The 24,875-nt window shown below is 36.6% G+C and overlaps 1 protein-coding gene across 9 annotated transcripts in view; it reads right to left on the reverse strand.

Moving 5' to 3' along the window:
- Nucleotides 1-23,409, reverse strand: part of Dcun1d1 (defective in cullin neddylation 1 domain containing 1) — a 42,709-nt gene extending 19,300 nt beyond the window's left edge. Inside the window, exons 1-6 of one of the 9 annotated variants that reach the window (XM_078043724.1) lie at nucleotides 23,264-23,395; nucleotides 16,929-16,994; nucleotides 15,464-15,569; nucleotides 11,067-11,283; nucleotides 9,133-9,301; nucleotides 6,109-6,239 (exon numbers count right to left, since the gene is read on the reverse strand). In XM_078043724.1, the coding sequence (XP_077899850.1) occupies nucleotides 6,109-6,239; nucleotides 9,133-9,301; nucleotides 11,067-11,283; nucleotides 15,464-15,514 (568 nt within the window). In that variant the 5' untranslated portion in view covers nucleotides 15,515-15,569; nucleotides 16,929-16,994; nucleotides 23,264-23,395. Of the gene's footprint in view, nucleotides 1-6,108; nucleotides 6,240-9,132; nucleotides 9,302-11,066; nucleotides 11,284-15,463; nucleotides 15,570-16,928; nucleotides 18,498-22,221; nucleotides 22,241-22,771; nucleotides 22,917-23,263 lie in introns of those variants that run through there. The other 8 variants (XM_078043725.1, XM_078043723.1, XM_078043728.1 and 5 more) reach the window with 8 other exon arrangements.
- Between the last annotated feature and the right edge of the window lie 1,466 nt (nucleotides 23,410-24,875).

The following is a 24,875-nucleotide window of genomic DNA, read 5'->3' on the forward strand; positions in this document are numbered from 1 at the left end:
AATGTTTTCTCTGATATAAGGAGGCTAACTCATAGTGGGGTAAGGAGGGGAAACATGGGAGGAATAGATGAATTCTAGATAGGGAAGAGGGGTGGGTGGGAAAAGGAGGGGGCAGGGGATTAGCAAGGATAATGGAATGTGATAGACATCATTATCCAAACTTTATATGTATAAAAACACAAACTGGGTGCCAACATACTTTATATAAAGAGATATGAAAAATTGTGGTATTATGTGTAATAAGAATTGTAATGCAAAAAAGTACATGTCTAAAGACATACATTGGCATGAACATACTGTATAGCAAAGATATGAAAAATTGTGCTCTATATGTATAATAAGAATTGTAATGCATTCCACTGTCGTGTATTTAAAAAAAATAAAATTTAAAAAATAAAATTAAAAAGAGAAATCCCTACAGTTAGGGATAATATAACAAAAAGCATACAGAACGTACTCATAAGTAACTGGAGTCTACTCCTAGTTCTACCAACTATAAAGTTATGTGTTTTTAATAAGTCAGTCCTTGAGTATTTTAATATAATAGAATAACATTTTTTACTTAGCTCAAAGGGTTGTTATGAGAATAAAATGAAATTTTATAGATGAAAATGCTCTTTTATTTTTTTTAATTTATTTTTCTTTTTTTTAGTTGTAGTTGGACACAATCTTTATTTTATTTATTTATTTTTATGTGGTGCTGAGGATGGAACCCAGGGCCTCACACATGCTAGACAAGATCTCTACCACTGAGCCACAACCCAAAGCCCTGAAAATGCTCTTTTAAACACTATAAATCATTTCTAAACATGAAAGTAAAAAAAGATTTTTTTTTTTCTTTTTTGACTCAGGGGTCTCACTACATCATCCAGGTAGGCCTGGAATTCCTTGGTTCCAAATCCTTCTACGTCAGTCTCCTGAATGATGAGTCTACAGACGTGCACCACTGCACCTAGCTTTATAATAAATGTTTAATAATGTTTTATAATCAACTATAATAACAATGTTTAATAATATTTTCAATCAACTACTCAGTTATAAGATTTTAACTGAACCGTAATTCACAATAAAATGACCTATAGACTTTACTTAGTCTAACAAAATTTCAGCATGGTCCTTAAAATGCCACGGCTGCTAAAGAAAATATATCATCTTTAAACAAAATTAATAGAATGACCAGTCTCACAAATAATAATATATCAACAGTGCTTTATATTAAACAGCCCTCATCCGGAATATTGTGTTCAGTTTTTGTTTATTTATTTGTTTGTGGGGGTAGTTTACTGGGAATTTAATCCAGCAGTGCTTTACCTTTCCCTTTGAGCCTCTTCCCCAGTCCATGTATTTATTTATTGGTTGATTGGTTGGTTGGTTAGTTGGCTGGCTGGGGGAACTGAACTCGGGGGCACTCAACCACTGAGCCACATCCCTAGCCCTATTTTGTACTTTATTTAGAAACAGGATCTCACTGAGTTGAACTCTCAATCCTCCTGCCTCAGCCTCCCAACCTGCTGGGACCATAGGCATGCGCCACTGTGTCCAGCTTATTTTTTATTTTGAAACAAGGTCTTGTTAATTTGCTGATGCTTTCCTCAAACTTGCAATAATCCTCCTGCCTTGGCCTCCAGAGTTACTGGATGGTGTACCACCATGCTCAGATTCATGTTTAGCTTTAAGAGCTCTCTTTTGAGAGAAACCAATGAACTGGAAATGTGTTTGGCGGAACAGTAACAGGAATAACAAACACATCCTCAAATAAAAAACAAAATAAATTGGAACGCTGAACTGAGGGGAAAAAAAATACAAGGGGTAAATGATAGTAATCTTTAAATGGTGAGACTTCCTCTTTGTCGCACTAAAGAACAAATAAGAGCAATGGTAGAAGTTATAAGGACAAAGATGTTAGCTTAATAAGGAAGAACTGAGTAAGCACAAGTTATTTTGTGACAGAACAGACAACTTCCTAAAACAATGTTCATCCTGTATATTCAAAAGGAGAAACTAAATGAGCATCAGGGTAGGTTAGCTTTTATAGAGGACTTTAAGAATCCCTTTCAAATTTAAAATGCTAACAAGTATCAAAAATGGCAGATGATTGAATCAGATGGTGCTAGACAAAGCCCCCTAGCCTGATGTCCCAAGAAATAAAGTTATATATGGCTCAGGGTGTAGTTCAGTGGCAGAGCTCTTCTCTAGCTAATCTAAGAGGCCTGGGTTCCAACCTTAGCACTGAGAGAAAAAAGAAATGTAAAGAAAGTTAAGGCAAAAAAAGGAAAAACACCAAAACTCTCATTGTAACCAGCATTTTTTTTTGGGGGGGGGGGTACTGGGGATTGAACTCAGGGGTACTCAACTACTGAGCCACATCCCAACCCTATTTTGTATTTTATTTAGAGACAGGGTATCTCACTTAGCACCTCGCCACTGCTGAGACTGGTTTTGAACTCACCCCACCGGGCACCAACACAGCTATTTATAAACAAACCACAATGCTGTTACTATCACTCTGCCAATTTGCTTTGGGCCTCACCTCTTCTATGATTTTTAAAATTCCTCTATGCAAAATTTTGTAATCTAAGAACCCTGTGAACTCTTGCAAAGTTGTCAAGAAAACTGTTTCCTTCTTAATTAAGCTTTTCAACTAAGCAAATCATTATACTTAGTGACACCTAACACCAATGCAAAACAAGAAACTATGTCTTTTATTGTGCTTTCTTTTTTAAATAATACATTGTATATTTTAGTTTTAAGAGAAACTGAGCAAAAAGTACAGAGGTTCTTTTATAGAGGTTCCCATACTCTCCTTTCCTTCCTCACCCCTCAATTCCCACCTTTGTATGTGTGTGTGTTTGTGTGTGATATGCTTAGAGTTCAAACCCCAGGTCTTGTGTAAGCTGCGCAAGTGCTCTACCACTAAGCCACACCCCCAGCCCTATTCTATTTTTTAGGGTGGGGGGTAAATGGGATTGAACTGAGAGCCACATCTCCAGCCCTATTTTGCACTTTACTTAGAAACATGGTCTCACGAAGTTGCTTAATGGCCTTGCTGTTACTGAGGCTGGCTTTGAAACCTGTGATCCTCCTGTCTCAGCCTGCAGAGCAGTTCGGATTACAGGCATGAGCCAGCCTCACTATTTTTAACGTCTTGTTTTAGTGTGGTATATTTTATGCAACTGATTAATATAAATTTATTATTATTAAGAATACACTGTACATTAGGATTTACTCTGCCATTATACATTCAGTGTTTTAGGGTTTTCTTAATTTTACTATCACTCTTTGCCAATCTGCTTTGGGCCTCACCTCTTCTATGTGATTAAATACACAAAACATAAAAAAAAAAGTTTTTAAAATTGTAAATTTTAAGAAAGAGAATTTTAATATTTATTTTTTAATTTTCGGCGGACACATCTTTGTTTGTATGTGGTGCTGAGGATCAAACCCAGGCCGCATGCACGCCAGGCGAGTGCGCTACCACTTGAGCCACACCCCCAGCCCAACAATTTTAATCTTCTTAAGCATTCAGTTCATCAATGTTAAGAACACTCATACTTCTGTGCAATCTTCAGAATTCTCTTCACCTTGCAAAAGAGAAATTCTTTAACTCTTATTACAAATTTTTAAATCTAGCATCTTCACATAATCTTTTTAAACTTTTCCTGTAATCTAAAATTCCAATTAAAATATTCAACATCTATAAAAATTTAATTTTGCTTTATTTTTACCATATAATTAAAAAAACTTAGCTTCAACATCAAAACTACATATTCAGCCAGAACCACTTTTTTGTGCTCCTGTAAGAGGTAGAGTTATAATGAAGAAATAGATCCAGTTCTTTTACTTTGACATTAACAATTCTATGTTTAATATTACCAAAATACTGTGCTACATTTCTAGAGACCACAAAATATGTCTTTTAACACAAATTCTGAGGCTTTAACAGATTTTTATTTGCAAGAAGGAAAAGAAGAAGCTAGAAAAAATAGCCTGTTAACTGGTGCCTACAGATAAAGAGAAACTAACCCTAGATATCCCAGCTTATTTTGCCTGAAAAATGAGGATTTTTTTCCTATAAGAATAAAATCTATCTTGGTTTGATCACTATACATTATATAGTGAAATGTATTAAAATGTCACACTGCATCTTATAAAAATGCACAATTACCACCTGTGAATTAAAAGTAAAAATCTGTTTTAAAAAGTGATATACTGAATAATCAGAAAGCAGGCTTCATTAAAAGTTTGATTAAAGATATTTTATAAACCTTTAATCAATTCAGTCATGTTTATATTCTCCAATATAAATAAATGTTATATATTTATCCTTTCCTCTTTTTTAAAAAAAAAAAACATTTACTTTTTTAGTTTTAGGTGGACACAATATCTTTATTTTACATTTATGTGGTGCTGAGGATCAAACCCAGTACCTTGTGCATGCTAGACGAGCACTCTACCACTAAGCCACCACCCCAGCCCCTCCTCTCTTTCAATCACTTCCTCAGTCTAATCCCTACTTATATAATACATTTCTGAACATTTCCATGCCCCCACTCTAAAATACAACAAAGGATTAGTATGAAAGACCACATTAGGGCTCAGTAGAGTGCTTGCCTACTATGGATGAGGTCCTGGGTTCAATTCCCAATAAAACAAAACAAAAACTCATTTCCATCAATGGTCAAGTTATTTAACCTTCCTGTGCCTCAATTTCCTCATCTGCTAATTAAGGATTAAAAAATGACTCATAGAGGCTGGGTGGTGGCTCAGTGGTAGAGCGCTTGCCTAGCAGGTGTGAGGCACTGGGTTCGATTCTCAGCACTACATATAAACAAAATAAAGGTCCATTAACAACTAAAAAATATTAAAAAAAAAAAAAAAGAAGACTCATAGTACTCTATTTCTGCATATTGGGCACTCAGAAGGTGACAAACTATTAAATCAAAGAATAAATAACTCATATAATTATTAAACATTACATTTAAAATGACAAACATCAGCTATGTGTAAAGTGTTTAGCACACTGCCAGGCACACTGAAGGCTCACATTAAATAGAAGTTACTGTTATCATCAAAATCTTCAGTAGGTTCACATTTCCCACATTCTCCAATTGTCCCATTTTCAAAAGAAGCCTGTGGTTATTTAGTCAGTCTTACTGTGTCTCTCCAATTAAATCTCCAACAAAGAATTCCCACTGAAATCAAACTACAGAGAAGTCAACCTTATTTCTAAGATTGTAGATCCTCATTAATAACTATCCTCTCAATGAAATACCTTTTATCTTCCCATGTCAAGTCAAATATCAAATCTCTGAGGAGTTCATATCCCCCTGTTCAGAAAGCATTTCCCAAGCACTCCTGCTTTTATTCATTCCTTTCTCTAAAACCCGTATACCCATTTATTTTGTATTACCTGCTACTATCTAATCTTTTAGGTAATTTGTAAATTTACAAATTTTACTTTTATATCTCCTAGCTGTCTGTCCCAAAAGCAAATGTATGGATATTACATTTAGTATAAATCAGTTGATCTATTAATGAGATTATGTGGTTGAGTGGTTAAGTTGATCTTCACTGTTAACTAACAAAGTGTTTCCCTTATAATACAATTATACATGTTAATCATTTTCTTTTTCATCCTTTCTTACAGTTTTCAAATAAAAAGAATAAAGTTAGGCTGGGAATACAGCTCGGTGGTAGAACACTAGCCTAAGTATGTGCATGCCCTAAATTCAATCCCAAGCACTACACACACACAAAAGTTATTGGGTATTCAATTACTCAAAAAACTTAACAATGCTATTTCTATAGGTCCTAAGATCCTAAAATGTCTTGAATGAATAAAATAATAAATAATTGTCAGTGGAATTTTAACAATTATTTATTTTCTGTATAATTTTTATTTTTTTAAATATCAGTGGTTCATATGATATCCTATTATCCAATGTGCACAGTATTTTCTGACTAAAAGTTCGATTTCTCATTTTTTTCCCTAAAGCTGGTATTTTCATGACTTTATGATCAAAACACATAACTTCCTATTACAAAGTGATACTATCAATGTATTTAAATATATTTGAAACATCAAATATAACTTTAAAATATTCTTACCTAATCCTTTTTGTCCTGGATTCTTTGCAAAATTAAAAGTAAACTGGTAAAAATCCTTAAATCGTCCTGGTTCTTTCAATTCTTGTTCCATCTTGGGTATTTGGGCCTTTAGTTTTTCTATGCTGTCACATCTACATTATAAAATTAAGTTTATAAAGGTTAACTTTTTCACTATAAATTTAAAATTTCACTTATTTATTCCTATGAGGGCTTATATTTCCTAAGACTTCTTTTTTAAAATATCAGAGAGATGGAATTTCATCTTTTTACATGACATAAATAAGTACATAGTCCTCCCTTATCCATGGGGATACATTCCAAGTCTTCCAGTGGATGCCTGAAAGCTTGGACAATACCAAATCCTACATACACTAAGCTTTTCCATATACATACATAACTATGATAAAGTTTAACTTATACATTATGCATAGTAAGATATTAATAATAAAATAATCATACAATAAAATTTATGTAAATATGTACTCTCCCACTCTCAAAATATCTTACACTTTTTCACTTAAAGGAAGCATTTCACTTAAAGGAAGCAGCTTTCCTTTGGCATAAACAAATTGCCAACATCACTACTCTTGTACTTTGGGACTATTATTAAGTAAAATAAGGATTGCTTGAATATAAGCACTGGGATACTAATAGTTGATATGATAACTGAGACAGCTATTAAGTGACTGATAGGTAGTAAATACAATGTGGATACACTGGACAAAGGGAAGACTCACATCCCAAGCAGGACAGGACGGCACGAGATTCCCATCACACTACTAAGAATGATGCACAACTTAAAATTTCTGAATTGTTTATTTCTAAAATTTCCCAATTAATGATTTGGGACCAGGGTTGATCATGAGTCACAGAAACCTCAAAAACCAAAACCACACATGGTGCAGGGAACTCTTATATGAGGTTAGCTGAGGGAAGAGGAGGTTGAGAGTGATGAAATGTTAGAAACCATTACTATTTTTGAAGGAAATGGGTTATTACTTTTAATCACATAATTCACTGAACTATTAATGCTCTGACTTTTAGAAGTCAGTTTTGGTGACTAGGTAAAAAAGGTACAGTATTACAAAACATATCTTAAACCATATTAGACACTGCTTACATGGTAATCAAACACATGTCTAGCTTCCAAACTAAATGGAAACATGGTCTCTTGCCTAGGTAAGGAAGCATTCCTTTTGAAAACTTGTTTCCTATTATATACAAAGTACAAATAAAAAACATCAGCTGAAAACCCTACAACCTCCAACTGAATTATCTTAAATCAATTACTTTTTTCTACATTTGCAAAATATTCAAATTTCAAAGAGCTATAAAGGTTCAAGTACCAAGCCTTATCTTCCTCATAATAGTTTTATGATAGAAATATTCCATCTCTTAAAAACTCGACAAATCAATCCACATTTGGAAGTTCATCACATTTTATATGAATTCAGTTTCAAATGAAAAATAAAAACATGGTTTCTTTAACTTCTAATGAAATCTGTTCCTGGCATCAATAATTCCAGCAAATTCAAGAAAGAGCTGGCTGGGCTGGGGGTTGTGGCTCAGTGGTAGAGTGCTTGCCTAGCACATGTGGGGTGCTGGGTTCAATTCTCAGCACCACTAAAGAAAGATGTTGTATCCATCTACAGCTTTAAAAAGAAAGAAAGAAAGAATGGGTAACTTTGGCTTTAGAAAGTGTTTGGTCAAGTAATTAAATTTATTATCTCTCAGATTTAAACCCACCCTTCTCTGTTCAACTTTGTAAGAGTGGGTTACAAACTGTGACTTCATTTCTCTCACCAGCTTGCTGATGTTAGGCTCTACCAAGAGAGGGCAATAAAGGTCAAAAGAGGAAGAAGGAACTTTTACCCTAGAGCTTGTTTTCTGCAGAGGGCAATGATTGTAGTGTGTGAAGAGGTTCCAGCAGGGCCCACCAGCAGTGGCAACTCTCACAGCTCCTCAGTAAGTGGCCTCTAACCAGTTTTTTATCCACCAGAGTGGAAGCTTCATCACAGGCACCCTGTTCCTACAGCAGTCATGCCCTCTACCTCACTGTCTTGCTGGTTATCTTTTCAGTTCCTAAATTCCTTTGTGGTTTATTCATTTCACTCAGCCACAGGGGTGATAACAGATATTGCTACTTCTGTTATAACCAGAATTTTCTTTTACATAGTAAAATAGTTCATTAAATTTTCCTGGTCAAATTACTGATGTGTTTTTTGTGTCTTGACTGCACCTTGCTAATTATGATGGCCCTCAAGCTCAAGAGTGTCTGGGTTCAATCCTGATTCTATTATTTCCTAATTCTGTAATTTCTTTGAACCCCACTTTCTTCATCTCCAAAATGAGGTTTAAAAACACTATTTCTCTCACAAAGTTGTTGTGAAGAGGCAGGTAAAGTACTTAACACAGTTACTAAAACAAAATAATGCTCAATTAACCCTAGCTATTATTTAAACAGTGGCCCACTGAAAACACAAAGGGCAGCCTGTTATCTACCTATGACTGGATACTTTTATAATCTCATTAAGCAACTGGAGGTCATAATTAAAAGCTTCATCTATAACTTTTCAATCTATTCAAAGACATTCAGCTAATCATCTGTGAAGGCATAAGTGGAACAAAAGGCACTCAGTAACTTCTACCTTCCAGTTTTTAAATTCTAAAATTGTGTCAATTCAGAGTTTACAGCCTCACACTAGTAAATAACTTACAAACTTGCTCATTTCACTTTTCCATGTTAAATATTGATGCATAATACTTTTAATACTAGTGAACCTCTCTTAGAAACAAATGATGAAAATATAATGCAAATCAAATAGGTGATAGTAATTAAACAGGTAACTCAGCAAGCCCAGTTAAGAACTGCTTAACATAAATAGCCTGTTAGCCCATTTCTACTTAAACTAATCTTTGTGAGCCAGTAAAACTTTTAAATTTACATTTAAAAATTGATGACATAATTCAGTTCCTGAATCCTCACGTGCTATATCTAATTTTCTATGGTGGTTCTATACTCACCCTAATTCTGTCATGCCATCCATAAACTCCTGTTTGGAGAACTCGCACTGTGTTGCTGCTCTGAACTTCCATGCAATGATCAACACACTAATGCTGGCTGGATCAAGTGCGAGGTCATCACAGAACTGCTGTATACCATCTATTCCAATTTTATTTTCATCTTGAGGATCTTTAAAAATAACAATGCAATATCAAGTTAGTGCCATAATTTCTTGTGCTGTATTCCTAAAACTGAAAAAGGGTAATACTTTTATGTTCCATTCTAAAAACCAAAAGACATGAAGCAACATTACTGTTTTCTCAAAATTTAAAGCCTTTAAGGTCCCCCCCCATAGCATTATTAAAGTGTATAAGAGAATGAGTATATATGCAGATGTGCACTTAATTTTCAAGTCTCACTCATCCGTGTGAAAAATAGCCAATACCTATACACTTTCAGAAAATCAGATATTCCTACATATGGGCAAAGGATTCTATTCAGAATTATCCATATTTTGCTTAAGCAAACATTCTAAATTAACAGTACTACATATAGAAATTCTTTTTGTCTTAATGTTCATTTTATCACAACAATCACTTCTAAGTACCAGAAAAACTATACAATCTTTTTTTTTTAACTTTTATTTATTTTAATGTGGTGCTGAGGATTGAACCAAGTTCCTCACATGTGCTAAGGCAAGTGCTCTACCAGTGAGCCACGATACCAGCCCTCAATCTTAATCTCAACAATACAAGGAAAATTTCTAAATAATAGAAGGAGAAAGAGGCACTCTTACACTGCCATCAAATATGACTTGCTGCCAGGCACAGTGGTGCACATGTGTAATCCCAGAAACTAGGGAGTCTGAAGCAGGAGGATTGCAAGTTCAAAGCAAACCTCAGCAGATTAGTGAGGCATTCAGCAACTCAAGTGAGGCCCTGTCTCTGATGTGGCTCAGTGGCTCAGTGCTTCTGGGTTCAATCCCCAGTACCAAAAACAAAATTTGTTAACATCTTCCTAAAATGAACCTGGCAATAACTCAACAATAAAAACCAAGCACATCCTTTGACTATGAAACATAAATTTTACATATCATATCTCACTTTTTTTAGAGAAATTTTGAAACTGTACACATATTTATGCATAAACACAGAAGATTCAGAAGGGATCCATACAAGGCTATTAAATATTGGTTACATCAGAAGAATAAGGAAAAGATAAAGTATTATTTATTCTTTTATTTATTTACCTATTATATGCTATTAAACATTTTTCCCCTTGCAATGCTGAAGATCAAACCCAGGGACTGGTACATGCTAGCTAGGCAAGCACCCTATCACTGAGTTACATTCCTAGCCCTGTTTAACTTTTTTTTTTTTTTTAATATTTTTTAGTTGTCAATGGACCTTTATTTTATTTATTGATTCGTAGTGCTGAGAATCAAACCCAGTGCTTCACACATGCTAGGCAAGTGCTCTGCCACTGAGATACAATCCAAACCCACCCACCCACCCCCCGTTTAACTTTTTTAAAAGTACATATTACTTATAATTCTTTAAAAAGTTGTTCTGTAAGTTTTCTTAAAATATGGCTCAGCCGAGCTTCACAAAAAGAGGGGAAGAAAAAAATGGCCCCTCGTTTTCCTTTCTCAGACTGGAAAACAGGAAAGGAAAGATGTGGCTCAGTGGTCGAGTGCCCCCGAGTTCAATCCCCAGTACCCCCCTCCAAAAAAAAAAAAAAAAATCTGTTAAAAAAAAAATCCAAAAGGCCAAGATGAAATTTTAGTGAAAAGAGGAAAATAATTTCTCCTCTCGGATCTCTCAAATAATTTCAAGACCTGCAGAGTTCTAAACATACCCACTCAATTTATATTCTGTGTAGTATCTGATTTCTCACAACAAGCCCAGAACTTTGGAAAACTTGGAGCAAAATATTTAAAGTCACAAGCACTCACCTTTATATCTATTGTATAGTTGTTCTAACTTCTTCCTGTCCAATGATCCTTTTACACTCTCTCGTATATAAAGTTCAGGATTTTGGAAAAAATTATCTGTTGCAACATCTAACTTCCAGTCATTTTGAGAAAGACAACTTACTGCTGTTTTTTCACTAGATTGTGTGAAGATCATAAACTGACGAACTTTATCCTTCTGCGATGATTTCAACTTGTTCTATTAAAACCAGAAAATAAACTGAAACTCTATGTAAAATCACATAAGACTAAGTATTTCTTTATGACTAATTATTCTTAGTAATATTTTTCCTCATAAAACATTAAACCATTTTAACTTAAAACTTATTTTTGATAATTATTAATCAGAAAGACTTTTTTTTTAATTCTGAAAAAGATAAAATTTTAAAATTCTGAAACATGAAATTTGGTATAGTTTTGGGAAAAGACATTAGCACACAGGCAAAGGAAGCTCAACCACAGCATCTCTCCTATAGTGAATCCTGAGAGCATGCATAAAAACTCTAGAAGGAAAGTGCAGCAAATCCTAAAACACTGACCAATAACAAAGTTCCACAGGAATAAATAAAGAGTGGTGGGAGAGAAGGTGACACTATCTAGCTAATCAGTCAAATGACTCTGGGGAACAATGATTAACAGGTATTTGTTAATCAGGTGTTTGCTATGGTACCATGCTCCCCCAGCACTGTGTACCTTGTTTTCTTGTCATTTTTGGCTAATAAAAGTAATAGACATTCCTACATTTCTACCAGGAACCATTAAATTGATGGCTAGAATTTCCTCATATCTTCATCCAAATGGGAAGCATCCTTCCCACTGAGCTACTTTTTTAATAGGATTTTTCTTCTGTTTCCACTTAAGGAGTCACCACTTTGCCTTAGCAAGAGCCCAACACAGGCTCTTGCTCTCTCCAAATGGCCCTTATAAATGCAAACCTTCCACTTGCTCACACAAAGTTTCTTTTCTCATCTGACCGGAACCTAAAACAAAGTGAGGCAGGGCAATTAGGCCCCCCACTCTTCCCCAGTAACAAGAACCATGTCTTCTCCCTCAAGACTCAGCTCAAAAATATTCTCTGTAGCTGGCCTGGTGGGTCACGCCTATAATCTCAGCAGCTAGTTAGGCAGAGACAGGAGGATCATGCGTTCAAAGCCAGTATCAGCGAAAGGAAGGAGCTGAGCAACTTAGTGACACATTATCCCTAAATAAAATACAAAATAGGGCAGGGATGTGGCTCAGTGGTTGAGTGCCCCTGAGTTCAATCCCCAGTCCCCCCCCAAAAAAAAAAAATCTGTTAAAAAAAAATACATTCTCCCTCCTCTTCCACCCAGACTGGTTCCCCTGTGCACCTTGTACAACTTCAGCTTCCCCATTATTACTCTTGCCCCTCCTACCCCACACCAAGTGCGAGTTCTTCTACTCTACTTATGATAAACAGAGGGAAAAAAAGTACTTGAGTAAGGCAAACATTAAGCGGTATCTTATTTTTTTAATCTGTATTTTGTTATTTTATGTGATGCTCAAGATCTATCCCAGTACTTCACATGTGAGAGGCAATCACTCTGCCACTGAACCACAACCCTACCCTCAAAATTTATCGTACAGTTTAAGCAACACATCTAAGAACCCCAAAATCTCTAGTATGGTCCAAACCTAGAGATTACAAATCTTTTTCTTTTTTTAAGTTGTTGATTGACCTTTAATTATTTACTTGTATGTGTAGCTGAGAATCAAACCCAGTGCTTCACACACACTACCACTGAGCTACAACCCTAACCCGAGACCATAAATCTTTTTTTTTAATATTTATTTTTTAGTTTTAGGTGAACACAATATCTTTATTTTTTTATTTTATTTTTTTATGTGGTGCTGAGAATCAAACCCAGTGCCTCACGCATCCTAGGCAAGGGCAATAACCACTTGAGCCACATCCCCAGCCCCATCCGAGACCACAAATCTTAATCCCGTCTGGACACATGAAAAAGAACCCAGGTTGAAGTATTTGTTCACAAAAACAGCCAGATCGAACTGGGAATGAGTGATTCAGTGGTAAAGTGCCTGAGTTCAATCCCCAGTGCCACAAAAAAACAAACAAACAAAAAACCCACCCAGGTTTTTAGTAGGAATGATTCAAAAACAAAGAATTCTCACAAATCCAAGTCTCTTTATTTTTTATTTTTATTTTTTAGTTGTAGATGGACACAATATCTTTCATTTTATTTATTTTTATGTGGTGCTGATGGAACCCAGGGTCTCGCATGTGCTAGGTGAGCGCTCTACCACTGAGCTACGACCTAAGCCCACAAATCCAGGTCTTAATCATCATTCTTCCCCCAGAACTGGGGACTGAAATTAGGACTCATGCATATTAGGTAAGTGCTCTACCACTGAGCTAACATCTAGCCCCAGTAACTTTTCCATAAAGTACACTGCTTGCTGTACATATTTATAAAGCTTTTGACAATCTCAAGAATGACAACCAAAGATATATTTCTACTCATCAGAGTAAAAATAAGACTGTGCAAAATCCAATGAAAACCAATCGTATATCATGCAACATGAAATATGTTTGTGATCAGTAGTCTGATCTAGCAGTCACACTCCTCTTTGTAAATATGTTACTGTTTAGAACTAGATTAAAATCTCAACCTCTGTTCTCCATTAATATTAAAGACTATAAATTTATTAATTTGCTACTTTATTACTAATAATAACTACAACCTCAGGACGCCAGGTAAATCATATCCCATTATATAACACATCTTTCAAAGATCTAGGATTCTTCCCTTTTGAAAACTCTCTCATCTTTGAGATTTATTATTCAAATTGGCAATAAACTCATAAGGAAATCAAATGCCAAGGAAGATAATTTACATTTCTGAAAGTTAGTTAGCTGAAAGTAAACAAGACAGTCATTCAGATTTCAATTTTTATTATTGAAAATTTTTTAAAACATAAACCTTGGGAGCTGGAGATATACCTCACTAGGTTGAGTGCTTGCCTCTCATGCACAAGGCCCTGGGTTCAATCCCCAGCACCACCAAAAAAAAAAAAAAAATACCTTTCTCCCTTGAGTCATATGGTACACACGTTTTAATCCTCCTTTGAAGAGCAGGGAAGTACCTGAGGGTCACTGTGATCAGTGACTGCTGTACAATGTTGTAGGAAATGGAGATTAACCTGGAAGTATACCAACCACAATCCATATCCTGGAAATTACTTTTTAATTAAATCTGATATAACTTTTTGCATAACTTTCCCCCAGTCTCCTAAAACAATCAGGTTTATCTGAGGATTTATCACATGGTATTAAACCCAATACTCTGTTTCCTGAAGTTTTAACCATATTTGTTAAAGGGAAGCGGAAAAACAGGCCCTAAGGCTCTATAGAAAATATGAGGGGTAGGGGTGGAACAAGGATAAAAGATTGTATAACCCACACAAATAAGAAAAGTAAACAAATTAATTATTTAATTTCAAGTCATATCTTATTTTTAAGTTTATGTAATGAAAACTATTTTAACTGGTTTATGTGTAATTTCCTGGTATCTGTGGCAATATCAATATATTTTAAGAAAAGAGGCTACAGTGACCCATTTCCAATATCATAAAGGCTAATGGATGATACCCAACAAAGAACTGATAGTAAGGATTCCAGACAGACCAAGGGTAATGGGCAATCCTATTTCTGCAAAGTCTGATAAGTATGCTCTACTTCTGCTCATTCCTGTCAGCTTTCCCTGACTAGAATAAACATTAACACTAATTTTCATATACTCAAATTCTGTAGTCTCAGAAGTAGATTATATATACTTGCCTTCTTCTCAAGCCTATTTAGGTGGACCATAACACTCTCACACCTTTTACCAGGCCACAAAAATGTACCGGGCAAGGTGATTTTGAAGGCAAAGCATCAAAAGTTTAAATTTTTATCAACTTAAAGACAGGAAAGGGATGACTAACCAGAGAATTATTTTATAGGCAATGAGAGGGTAAACAAAAAAACTGAGATGGAAGAAAAAAAGCAGATCTATTTCTACTATAAACCCAGTGGGGATCTTCCCAAATACAAAAACATGTGATGACTACAATGATTCAGCACTCAAATGTAGTATACACCTTTTACTTTAATACTTTTGAAAAACAAACTTGAGTGATCATTAAATAACACTAAGCATTACACACTCAGTACTCAAGTGTTAAAATTACCTACATATTATCCAGTTTTCAAGGAAATTCAATAGTGTTAAGTATGAAAACTGTAAAACACAGGATATATTTCAATTAAATTCTAGCAAAAAAAAAAAAAGAAAAATGCTACACCTTGTACATAATGTTAACTCTAATTTTATCAATATTACCAAACTTAAGAATAGTACCATAGGGCTGAGGATGTGGCTCAAGCGGTAGCCCGCTCGCCTGGCATGCATGCGGCTCGGGTTCGATCCTCAGCACCACATACAAAGATGTTGTGTCCGCCGAAAACTAAAAAATAAATATTAAAAAATTCTCTCTATCTTTAAAAAATAGTACCATAATAATAAAGTACACTTATTTGTTCATCCTTCCAAAATAAAAATGGCTGGATTATCATCACATTATTATTGTATACTAATACTTCTCCATTTTTATTCATTGTACTCAAAAAATTTAACTTGACATTTAAAGTAACAGTTTAGGGGCTGGGGATGTAGCTCAGTGGTGGAGCACATGTTCAACATGCATAAAGTCTTGAGTTCAATCCCCAGTACCAATAATAATAATAGTTTATCTGGGGAAAAAAATTCAAATATAGCACTTCGGATATAGCCAAGTATACGGTCAAATATAATTTAACACCAAATCTACATAGTATTGTGAACAGAAGAATGGCCCTATAGTTAAAAAAAATTATATATATACTATATATATATATATATATATATATATATATATAAAGTTTTAATAAAGTCTTCCTACTGTTAAGTATGTCCAGGCACCAAAAACAATTAAGGAAAATTCCTAACAATTGCAAAACAGAAATCATTTTAATGAGTAAGCAATTATTTTTTAAAACAAAAAAAAAACAAGATCCGTTTGATTATTTATATTACTCTGAATTTTCATCTTCTCACCCTTAAATTTCAACTTCAGGCTGAACTCAGAAAGAAACAGATACTCATTTATAGTTTTATAAGAATTACTTTTCAAATGTAATTCTTTTTTTTTTTTTTAGTTGTAGATTCACACAATATCTTTATTTTACTTTTTTATGTGGTGCTGAAGATTGAACCAAGTACCTCACACATGCCAGGCAAACGCTCAACCACTGAGCTACAACCCCAGCCCCTTCAAATACAATTGTAATTATTTGATGAATCTAGTTCATAAAAGTCAATGTTTTTAACATTGAAACATTTTTATGATCATCCACAATTCCCAGGATAAACACTGTATGTCGACTCCTTGTGGTTATCATATAGTTAACAATTTAACTTCACATGAAATTTTTAAGAACTTGTTTTAGTCTAGAAAAATCATATTTTTCATATATGATACATAGTATTCTGCAGATACAGCCAAATGTTACCAATATCCAAAGATACTCATCTACAAAAAAGGCCTTCCCACAGATTTATAGATCTCACACCAAAAGTGTAGGAAAAATCAATACAGTTAATGAAACTACCTGCTCCTAGGAAGACTTTCGCCTAGGGGCAAAGTTCTACTGCAGGAAAAGTCAGGCTAAGAATCTAAGTAGGAATAGGTCTTCCTTCTATTTTTGCCCTCTACCTGCACAGAGAGACATTATAACATCATTAGTTAAGAATACAAACTCTCAAACTGGCAGGATTTTAATCTCACCTGTGCCTCTTAATTGCTGTGTGATTTGGGGAAAATCACTTAATCTCTGTGCCTCAATTTCTTCCTCTGTAAACAAGGTGTTAAGATTACATGAGTTAATTCAAGTTAAATGCTTAGAACTGTAACTAGCATACAGTAAGAACTCCTTACAAATCCATAAGGAAGAAAAGTCTAGGGGGAAAAAAGGTTTTTTTGTTTTGTTTTTGGTACTAGGGATTGAACTCAGGGGCACTAAACCACTGAGCCACAACCACAGCTCTATTTTTTGTATTTTATTGAAAGACAGGGTCTCATGAGTTGCTCAGTGCCTGTCTTGCCATTGCTGAGGCTGGCTTCAAACTCTTGATCCTCCTGCCTCAGCCTTCCGAGCTGCTGGGATTACAGGCGTGCACCACCGAGCCCAGCAGAATAAAAATAAATTTTCTTTTCTTTTTTTTTTTTTAAAGGTAAAAGGAAAAAATAACCAGAACCAAAAACTAGCAGTTAATATTTATCTGAGCTTCTACTGTGTGTTAGGCATTGTGTTGGCATTTAATTAGGAACAATCTTACAAGGTGGTCTCACTGATCCCATTTTAAACAATGAGGAACAAGGTTCAGAACACACAATTTAAAGTCATCCAAAAAGTAGCAGAGCCAGGATTGAAATTCTGCAGCCAATTTCAAAGAAAACTGCTTTTCCATTTATTCTACAGTCTTCATGTGAAACAGAAAACAAAAGGCAAAAGTGTAACCACTAACTTATTGTGTGCACTGGGGGGGGAGGACAGGAATTATGAGCAATATTTCTTTACCTCCTTTTATGGAAAAGTTAAGTAACTGACCTTTCCCTTTTCAAATGTAAACAATTTGTATTCTCACTAAAAATTCCCCATTAAGCATTCTCCCACAACCTATCTAAAAGGATAATTTGGGGGTAGAAAGACTATTAAGTGTTTTGTTGGGAGTGGCAGGGAAGAAGATGATAAGATTATTTTAAAGACAATATATAACAGGAAGAAAAAATGTGTTTATGGTCCTGTTACTTATTTTAAAAATATGGCTACAATTACAGGTTGGAGGAACAGGTAGAAAAATCAAAAGTACTAAATAAAATCAAGGTTTCCTTTTCCAATATAAAAGAAACAGAAAATGCATATACATATGCAGGTTATGGCCAGAAAATATAAGGAAATGTTTGCACTTTCAAATGTTAATCCAAAACAAAACTCTCACAGTATTCTTTTAAATTAATCTTTACAATACTTATTAGGACTTTGCTGCTTATCATTCTTGCACTGTAACAGTTAAAATTAACTTTTCTTTAAGAGGCAGTGTTCAACTACTGGGTCCAATGTGGAATAATGTGCTACATAAGTATTTTAAACAATGAAATATAGTGTCAATCCACCTTAAAAAAAGTCAGAAATATTTTTTATACATGTAGATATTCAAGTGGCTCTGTAGAATTTCTCTCACAGATTTTTAAATAAAGTATCCCATTAATGGAAATTTAAACAATTTTCTCTTCACTACCAACATAGTGAAATCTCATCTCAAATAAATAAATTTGCTTTCCTTTCATTTTTCTGAAGAAATTTCCAATTAACACTATTATTGAGATACAAACAAAAAACTCAAGAGTTAAATGTGATTTTTAAAGTTCCATAGGTACCTCATTTATAATGGCTAGCATTCAACAATTATACAATATTTTTTCATAAAGATAATAAATGATCCCTGAAAAATAAAATCCAATTCTAAGAACTGATATTTACGCAAATCTTAAGTAGAAATATTAAGATCCTATTAATAATAAGCACTCTAAATATTTATTAAAATATAACAAGAAAATGGGCTGTGTACTTTAGCAAGCTATCTCTGTGCTCAGTTAGAAAAGAACCATTTAAAAGTAAAGTCTTTTAAATTTTTTTTACAATACATAAAAATGGTCTAATAATTCTCAGTGACTAGATACTAATTATATAAAACCAATTCAAAAAAGTCATGAAAGATTATTTTAGAGGCATTTTTCCCCTTGCATTTTTGCTACTATGATATACACCTAAAGTGGCTAGGTAAACCAGATAGTCAGCCTGTTTCTATCCACAAAGCAACTGAATCATATTTGGAACTATTTCTCTTCATCAAATGTCAAGGCTAATACTATTGCAACTTTAAAAACCACACATACTGAAATTTAAAAGGGGGCTTCCCCCCAGATTTTCCTTATGCTTAATATGAGACCATAATCAAAACAGCCATTTGACTCAAATGAATTTTTAAATTTAAAACTTAAAAAACCAAAATTCACAGTGTTAATTTTACTTTCCAACTTTTTTACCATATGCACAAAAGTGCTGTAATTTTCAACCATACACTAAATGCTTATTTCAGATCATTTTATATGAAACAACTGCTGCTTTTCAATATAAGAGAGAAATCAGACTCCACACCTGTACTGAAATGGTGCTTGCTGAGTTTAGAAGAGAGGGAGGGATGGGGGTTGGTGGGGAGATAAAAGTGTGGAACCAGAGACCATGCTTCTAACCCTTGCTCTGCCACATACTAGCTCTTAAGCTACCTTGGTCAAATTATCTAGAACCACTACATTTACATCTCCAGATACTCTAAATAATGGTAGTAATACTATTTCATAAGTGGGAGTAGAGAATAATTTTAACCTAAGAAGCACACAGTATCTTCTCCAATGTCAATTTTCTTTTTTCCCCACAGGCCCAATTTTCTGCATATAGACATTAAACTCAGAACAACCACTGGAACATATTCAACAAATCTATGAAAGAGGTTTTGGTGTGTTGTTTTTATTAACCATAGTGTAGGAAGGTAAACTTGATAACCAACTAGTTTTTATTGAACATAGATAGTCATCATAAATAGAATTCAAAACAGTACACATAAGCTAAATGGCAAATAAAACTTTAAGAAGGGTCTTGTCTTTTAAAAGCTGTTTTAAAAATAATTATGATATTGTAATAGGTCACTAAGTGTCGGTAGAAACAAAGACCCAGAATCCCTCAGTGAATTCCCATCTCTATTGGAATAAGCCAATATCTTCTCAATGCTCACCTTGTACCCACTCCCTAGCACTCATAGCTCATTTGCTCCATAACCCTATATTACAATTTACACACTGAGCTATAGTCACACTGATCTCATTATTCCTCAAATTCTCTCCACCATATTTTTGCATAGTTTAGTCCCCTCATCTCCTTAGTATGCTCAAAATTCACATCTCCAGTATTACACACACGATTTTGCAACACCACTTCCACCACACACCAGCATTCCCAAACCCTTTCCTGAACACTTTGTTTTCACATATAACTTAATACCTTCTAAACACATTAAAAAAGATTATATACTTGTTATTGTCTTTTCCTATTAAAAATGTAACCCTCACCAGAGCAGGGATTACTGTTCAGTGATATGTGTATGTGCGTGTGTGTGTGTTTAACACAAACAATCTCCTAAGTGCCTTGAAGAGTGTCTAGCACATAATGAACATTTAATAAATAACCGATAAAATCAATCAAGGCCCTCCTTTACTTGTGGATGTGCAAAAAGTAAAGCAAGTTCTGAAAAGAGAACCTGGAACAGACTTACACATTTGGATTTATAAGTTCTGATTTCTGTAGAAAATATAAACTTAAATTTCAAAGTTCACACATTTATAAGAAGCCATTAAAAATACAGTAATTAATAACATTAACTACCTGTTAATTTGAATTTTGTTACTTAACACATTCACTATAATACTAAGGTTTTCCTCTGTTTAATGTAATTTCAAATGCAATTTTCAGTCATATCGCTAGATTTCATGTAATTTAAAAGATTTATTTAGATGTACCACAAATGGGGGAAATGGAGGCTAAGAGAAAATAGTTTTCAGTTCTGTAACAATCTTACAAATTTGAACCTGAAAACCTCCTTCAGCCTGAATTTCTTCTTCTATAAAAGTAGGGAGGAGCAAATGAAATGATTTTTGAGGCCATTTCAGGTCTTGAAATTCTGATGCTGGGTGTATAAAAACCTAACAGCTTACACAACCTACATACACATTTAATAAAAATTATTACAATCATAAAATTGTAAACTGGGTAGAATTTTAGAAATCATTATATCTGACCCTGCCCTATTACAAATGAGTAAAAAAAACCAATTGAGAAGTTTTGAACACTTTTTAGAAGATTATAATATCAAGGGGCTGGGGTTGTAGCTCACTCTTCCTACCATGTGTAAGGCACTGGGTTCAATACTCAGCAGCACCACTCTAAAATAAATAAAAGTATTCTGTCCATCTACCAAAAAAAAAAATCTTTTAAAAATAATATCATATGGTCTTGTTTGGGGGTTATTTTTGACACATATGATAGGATGAGTAAGCTGACTGAATAATTTTTTTCTTATAGAACATATTTCAATGTCCCATCATTTAAGTTTATTCTAGAATTGACACTAATATGTACTGTAGAAATGGGCTGCACTCCTCACATCAAAAATTTAAGATTAGCCCAAAAACTATCTAGACAGTTATAAGTTTATAATAAAATAAATTTTTATGGACCCATGTTGCATTTCTAAATTAACAATGGCATACCAAGACAATCCTAGTGATATGAAGGGAGTTCTGCCACAGTGTTCTAAATTAATGGTATCTTGTCACCGCCAGTATAATTACATGACTTATGGATAAGTTCCAAAACTACCTAATTGAATATTAACCAAAAAGACAAAAGCTTACAAGAAGCTCCAACCCAAGCTGAACTCTTTATCTGAATCACATTAATCCTGAAAACCTGAACAAGTGAAGAACATCACATGGATGATCTGGAGACTAGTATACTAAACTATACTACTGCACATTTCAATGCTCTTAGTATTTACCAGGGAATTGCATTTCATTATTTCAAGCTTTTTATACGCAACTGAATGCGAAGAGTTTTATTTACTGAAATTCCTGGTGGAACTCTGAACTTACATCGTACTATCCATCCAAACATTAACCTGTACTTCATAGGAAAGTTTTCTTACAAATCATAAAGTTTTATGAAACTTATCAAAGAACAGAACCCTGAATATGTGGCAAACTAGACCACTTATCCATACAGGACACCAAAATACTGAAAAGTTGGAATGTTAGGGCTAGAGTCGGTCAGCGAAAATAACGCACTAAAACCAAAGACACTGAGGCATTCCTTTAACACCGGCGCGCACATACACGCTCCTCAAAGAGGCCTTTATGTTCCCCATAAGCAAAAGGACAATATCATTTTTACTATTCATACAGTAACCTGCAAGGAATTCCACTCAAGCTCAGACTGTAAAATGCCAAACATCGCTTCTGAAAAACAAAGAGTGTGCAACAGAGTCAGATACGTAATTACCAAAGTAAACAATGTGATTATAAGGGTCTTTAAGCTTGGAAGACTTTTACCCCCCAAACGAAAAAGGGGAGTAACTTGATAAACTGTTTTTTAAAAATCACAAATGGTCCTTAACTGCTATAATAAAGCCATTACTCCTCCCACCCCAAGCAAATAAAATAGGTACTCCAAAGGCAGCAAGTCTTTTTTCCCTAACTCTATGAAATGAGAACAGGTTGCACTTCCGTACCCCCCTCCCCCAAGTTCAGTAGTCTCCCTTGTTTTCAGTAGCGAGGTAAATATAACCTCCACCAACTGGCCAGTAAAACTCTTCTTTCCCCCAAATCATGGGACGCATAGGGAAATGATGGAGAGAGGAAAAGGTCTGATACCCCTCCCCAAGCAGAACTGCCTGGGAGACTTGAGGGGTGCCAGAGCCCGGAGTGGAGGAGGGAAAGAAGCGCCACCAAAGTCTTGCCTTCTCCCGGGCCGGGCAGAGAGGGAAGCTCCGGCTCCGGAGCGGGAGGGAGGCTCCTCACCCGGGACCCAGGACCCCAGTCCCCAACCAGACACAATGGAGCCGGCGAGGGGGCCGGGAAGGGGCAGGGCCGTTGCCCCCTCCCCTCCCCCCCGCCCCAACGCCTCCCCCACCCGCGCCGAGCCCGGGCGAGAGGCACCGGGGCCGCTCCCCGCGCCCCAAACTCCCTGGGGCTCCCGACTAGGCCCGACTCCGCTCCGCCTCCTCGGCTCTCGCGTAGCGGCGGCGTCCGGGCGGGAAGGGGCGAAGGAGGAAGGGAGAGGCGGGGAGGAGAGCCCCCGCCCGGGAGCGGGACGGAGGGCCGCGGGCCGAGGCTCGGGGCTACGGGGTCGCCGCGGGGCTGGGGGCAGAGGGCAGCCGGGGCGGGGTGCGCGGCAGCGCCTGGCCCCAGCCGGCGGGGCGGGCGGGCGGCGGGCGGCCGCAGTGCCTCACCATGTTGGTGTCCTCCAGGCCTCTCCCCTCCTCCTCCGGCTCCGCAGCGAATGGACGGCGGCGGCGGCGGCGGCTCCTCTCACGGGCTCGCCGGGCTCCCGCTCATGCGCAGTGCGGAGCGGCCCCGGCGCGGCCCGAGGAGGCAGCCCCGGGCCTCAGGAGGCGGAGGGACGGGGGCGGGCGGCGGTGCGGAGCGCGGGGCTTCCCCGGGCGCGGGGGTCCCCGGGGCTGGGGGCGCGGGCGGGAGAGAAGGAGTGGCGGGCGGCGCACGCCCTCCGCGCGCCGGCATCCTCCCGCCACGCCTGCCGGTCTCCAGCGCGGCGGGGTGGGGGCGCCGAGGGACATCCCACCTCCGCTTCCTACGCCGCTCCTTCCGCCGTCGGACCGCGGCGGTCGGTTCTATACCGGCTCGAAAGGTGCGATGGCCATTAACTTGAGAAGCTGGGGGCGACTGAAAAGAATGAATGAAGCGCTTGATCCATCCCAAACCACCCCTCCCCATCAGTACAAAAAAAAAAAAAGTGGGGAGAAAGAAATAATGAAAACACTATGTTAGTGCCCCAACTCCCTGTTCCACTATCTGGACTGCATCAGTTCACCCGCGTGTATATGCCAGGGAAGATCTTAATCTGGCCCTGTGTGAATCCTAAAATCCTTTAGGATGGGACAGTTTCTTCCCAGACCTAAGGGCCAGGAAGACCTTTAGGATAGCCCTAGAGTTCTGGGGGGCGGGGGGGATTGGGCAATTGAGGCTCCGCGCATGAAGGCCTGCTGACTGCTTGCTCAAAATTGCCCCTCAGTTCAACCTTTCCAGGATAAGTTTTGGAAGAATTTACAGGACTTTTTTTTTTTTTTTTCCCCTGAGGGTAGATGTCACCAGGTGGACAGTCCAAATGTGACCTACCATGGGTTCTAAGTCAGCTGGGGCAGAAGAGCACCAGGATTGTGAGCTGGGGATCTAGTGAACAAATAAATGGTGCAAGGAGTACGAAAGACTCATTTGGAGTAGTCCCTATCCTTAAAAAAATGTCTGTTGGAGACAAGCCACCTTCCCATACAAAAGAAGGAAATAAAGGTAATATATAGCAAACCTACTCATAAAATCATATCTAAGACTTGAGGCAAGAGTTTATGTTTCATAACAAGACCAACTGGTGTAGACCTGTTGTCATCACCAAAATTGTCCTCCCCCCACCCTAACACAGGCATGTCCTTTCAGATCCCCCATATCTTAACAACTCTGAATTTCTTATCAAATCAAAAAAAATTTTTTTTAAAAAATTTGTGAGGGCCTCCTGGAACCAACCGTATATTGAGAGGCCCCTAGGCTCCACCAAGACAGACCTTTGGCCCCCGAAGACCATTCCTTCATTCATTCCACCAACATTTAGTATGTGCATACTAAAGTGGTAAACTTCTTGCTAATCCCTAGGAAGGCAATTCTACAAAGACAAGCTAGATTTGCCTCATACAGCAAGCCTGAAAAAGGACCCCATCCATGGGTGTTCCCCAGGAATTCATCTAACAACATAAAATATTAGGTTGACCTAAAACATTAACATCTAGGATCTTAACAAAGAGGATTCACTGTATCTCTTAGCCAGCTGTGCTC

The sequence above is a fragment of the Ictidomys tridecemlineatus genome, chromosome 3 (assembly GCF_052094955.1).
Source record: "Ictidomys tridecemlineatus isolate mIctTri1 chromosome 3, mIctTri1.hap1, whole genome shotgun sequence".
NCBI classification, from domain to species: domain Eukaryota; kingdom Metazoa; phylum Chordata; class Mammalia; order Rodentia; family Sciuridae; genus Ictidomys; species Ictidomys tridecemlineatus.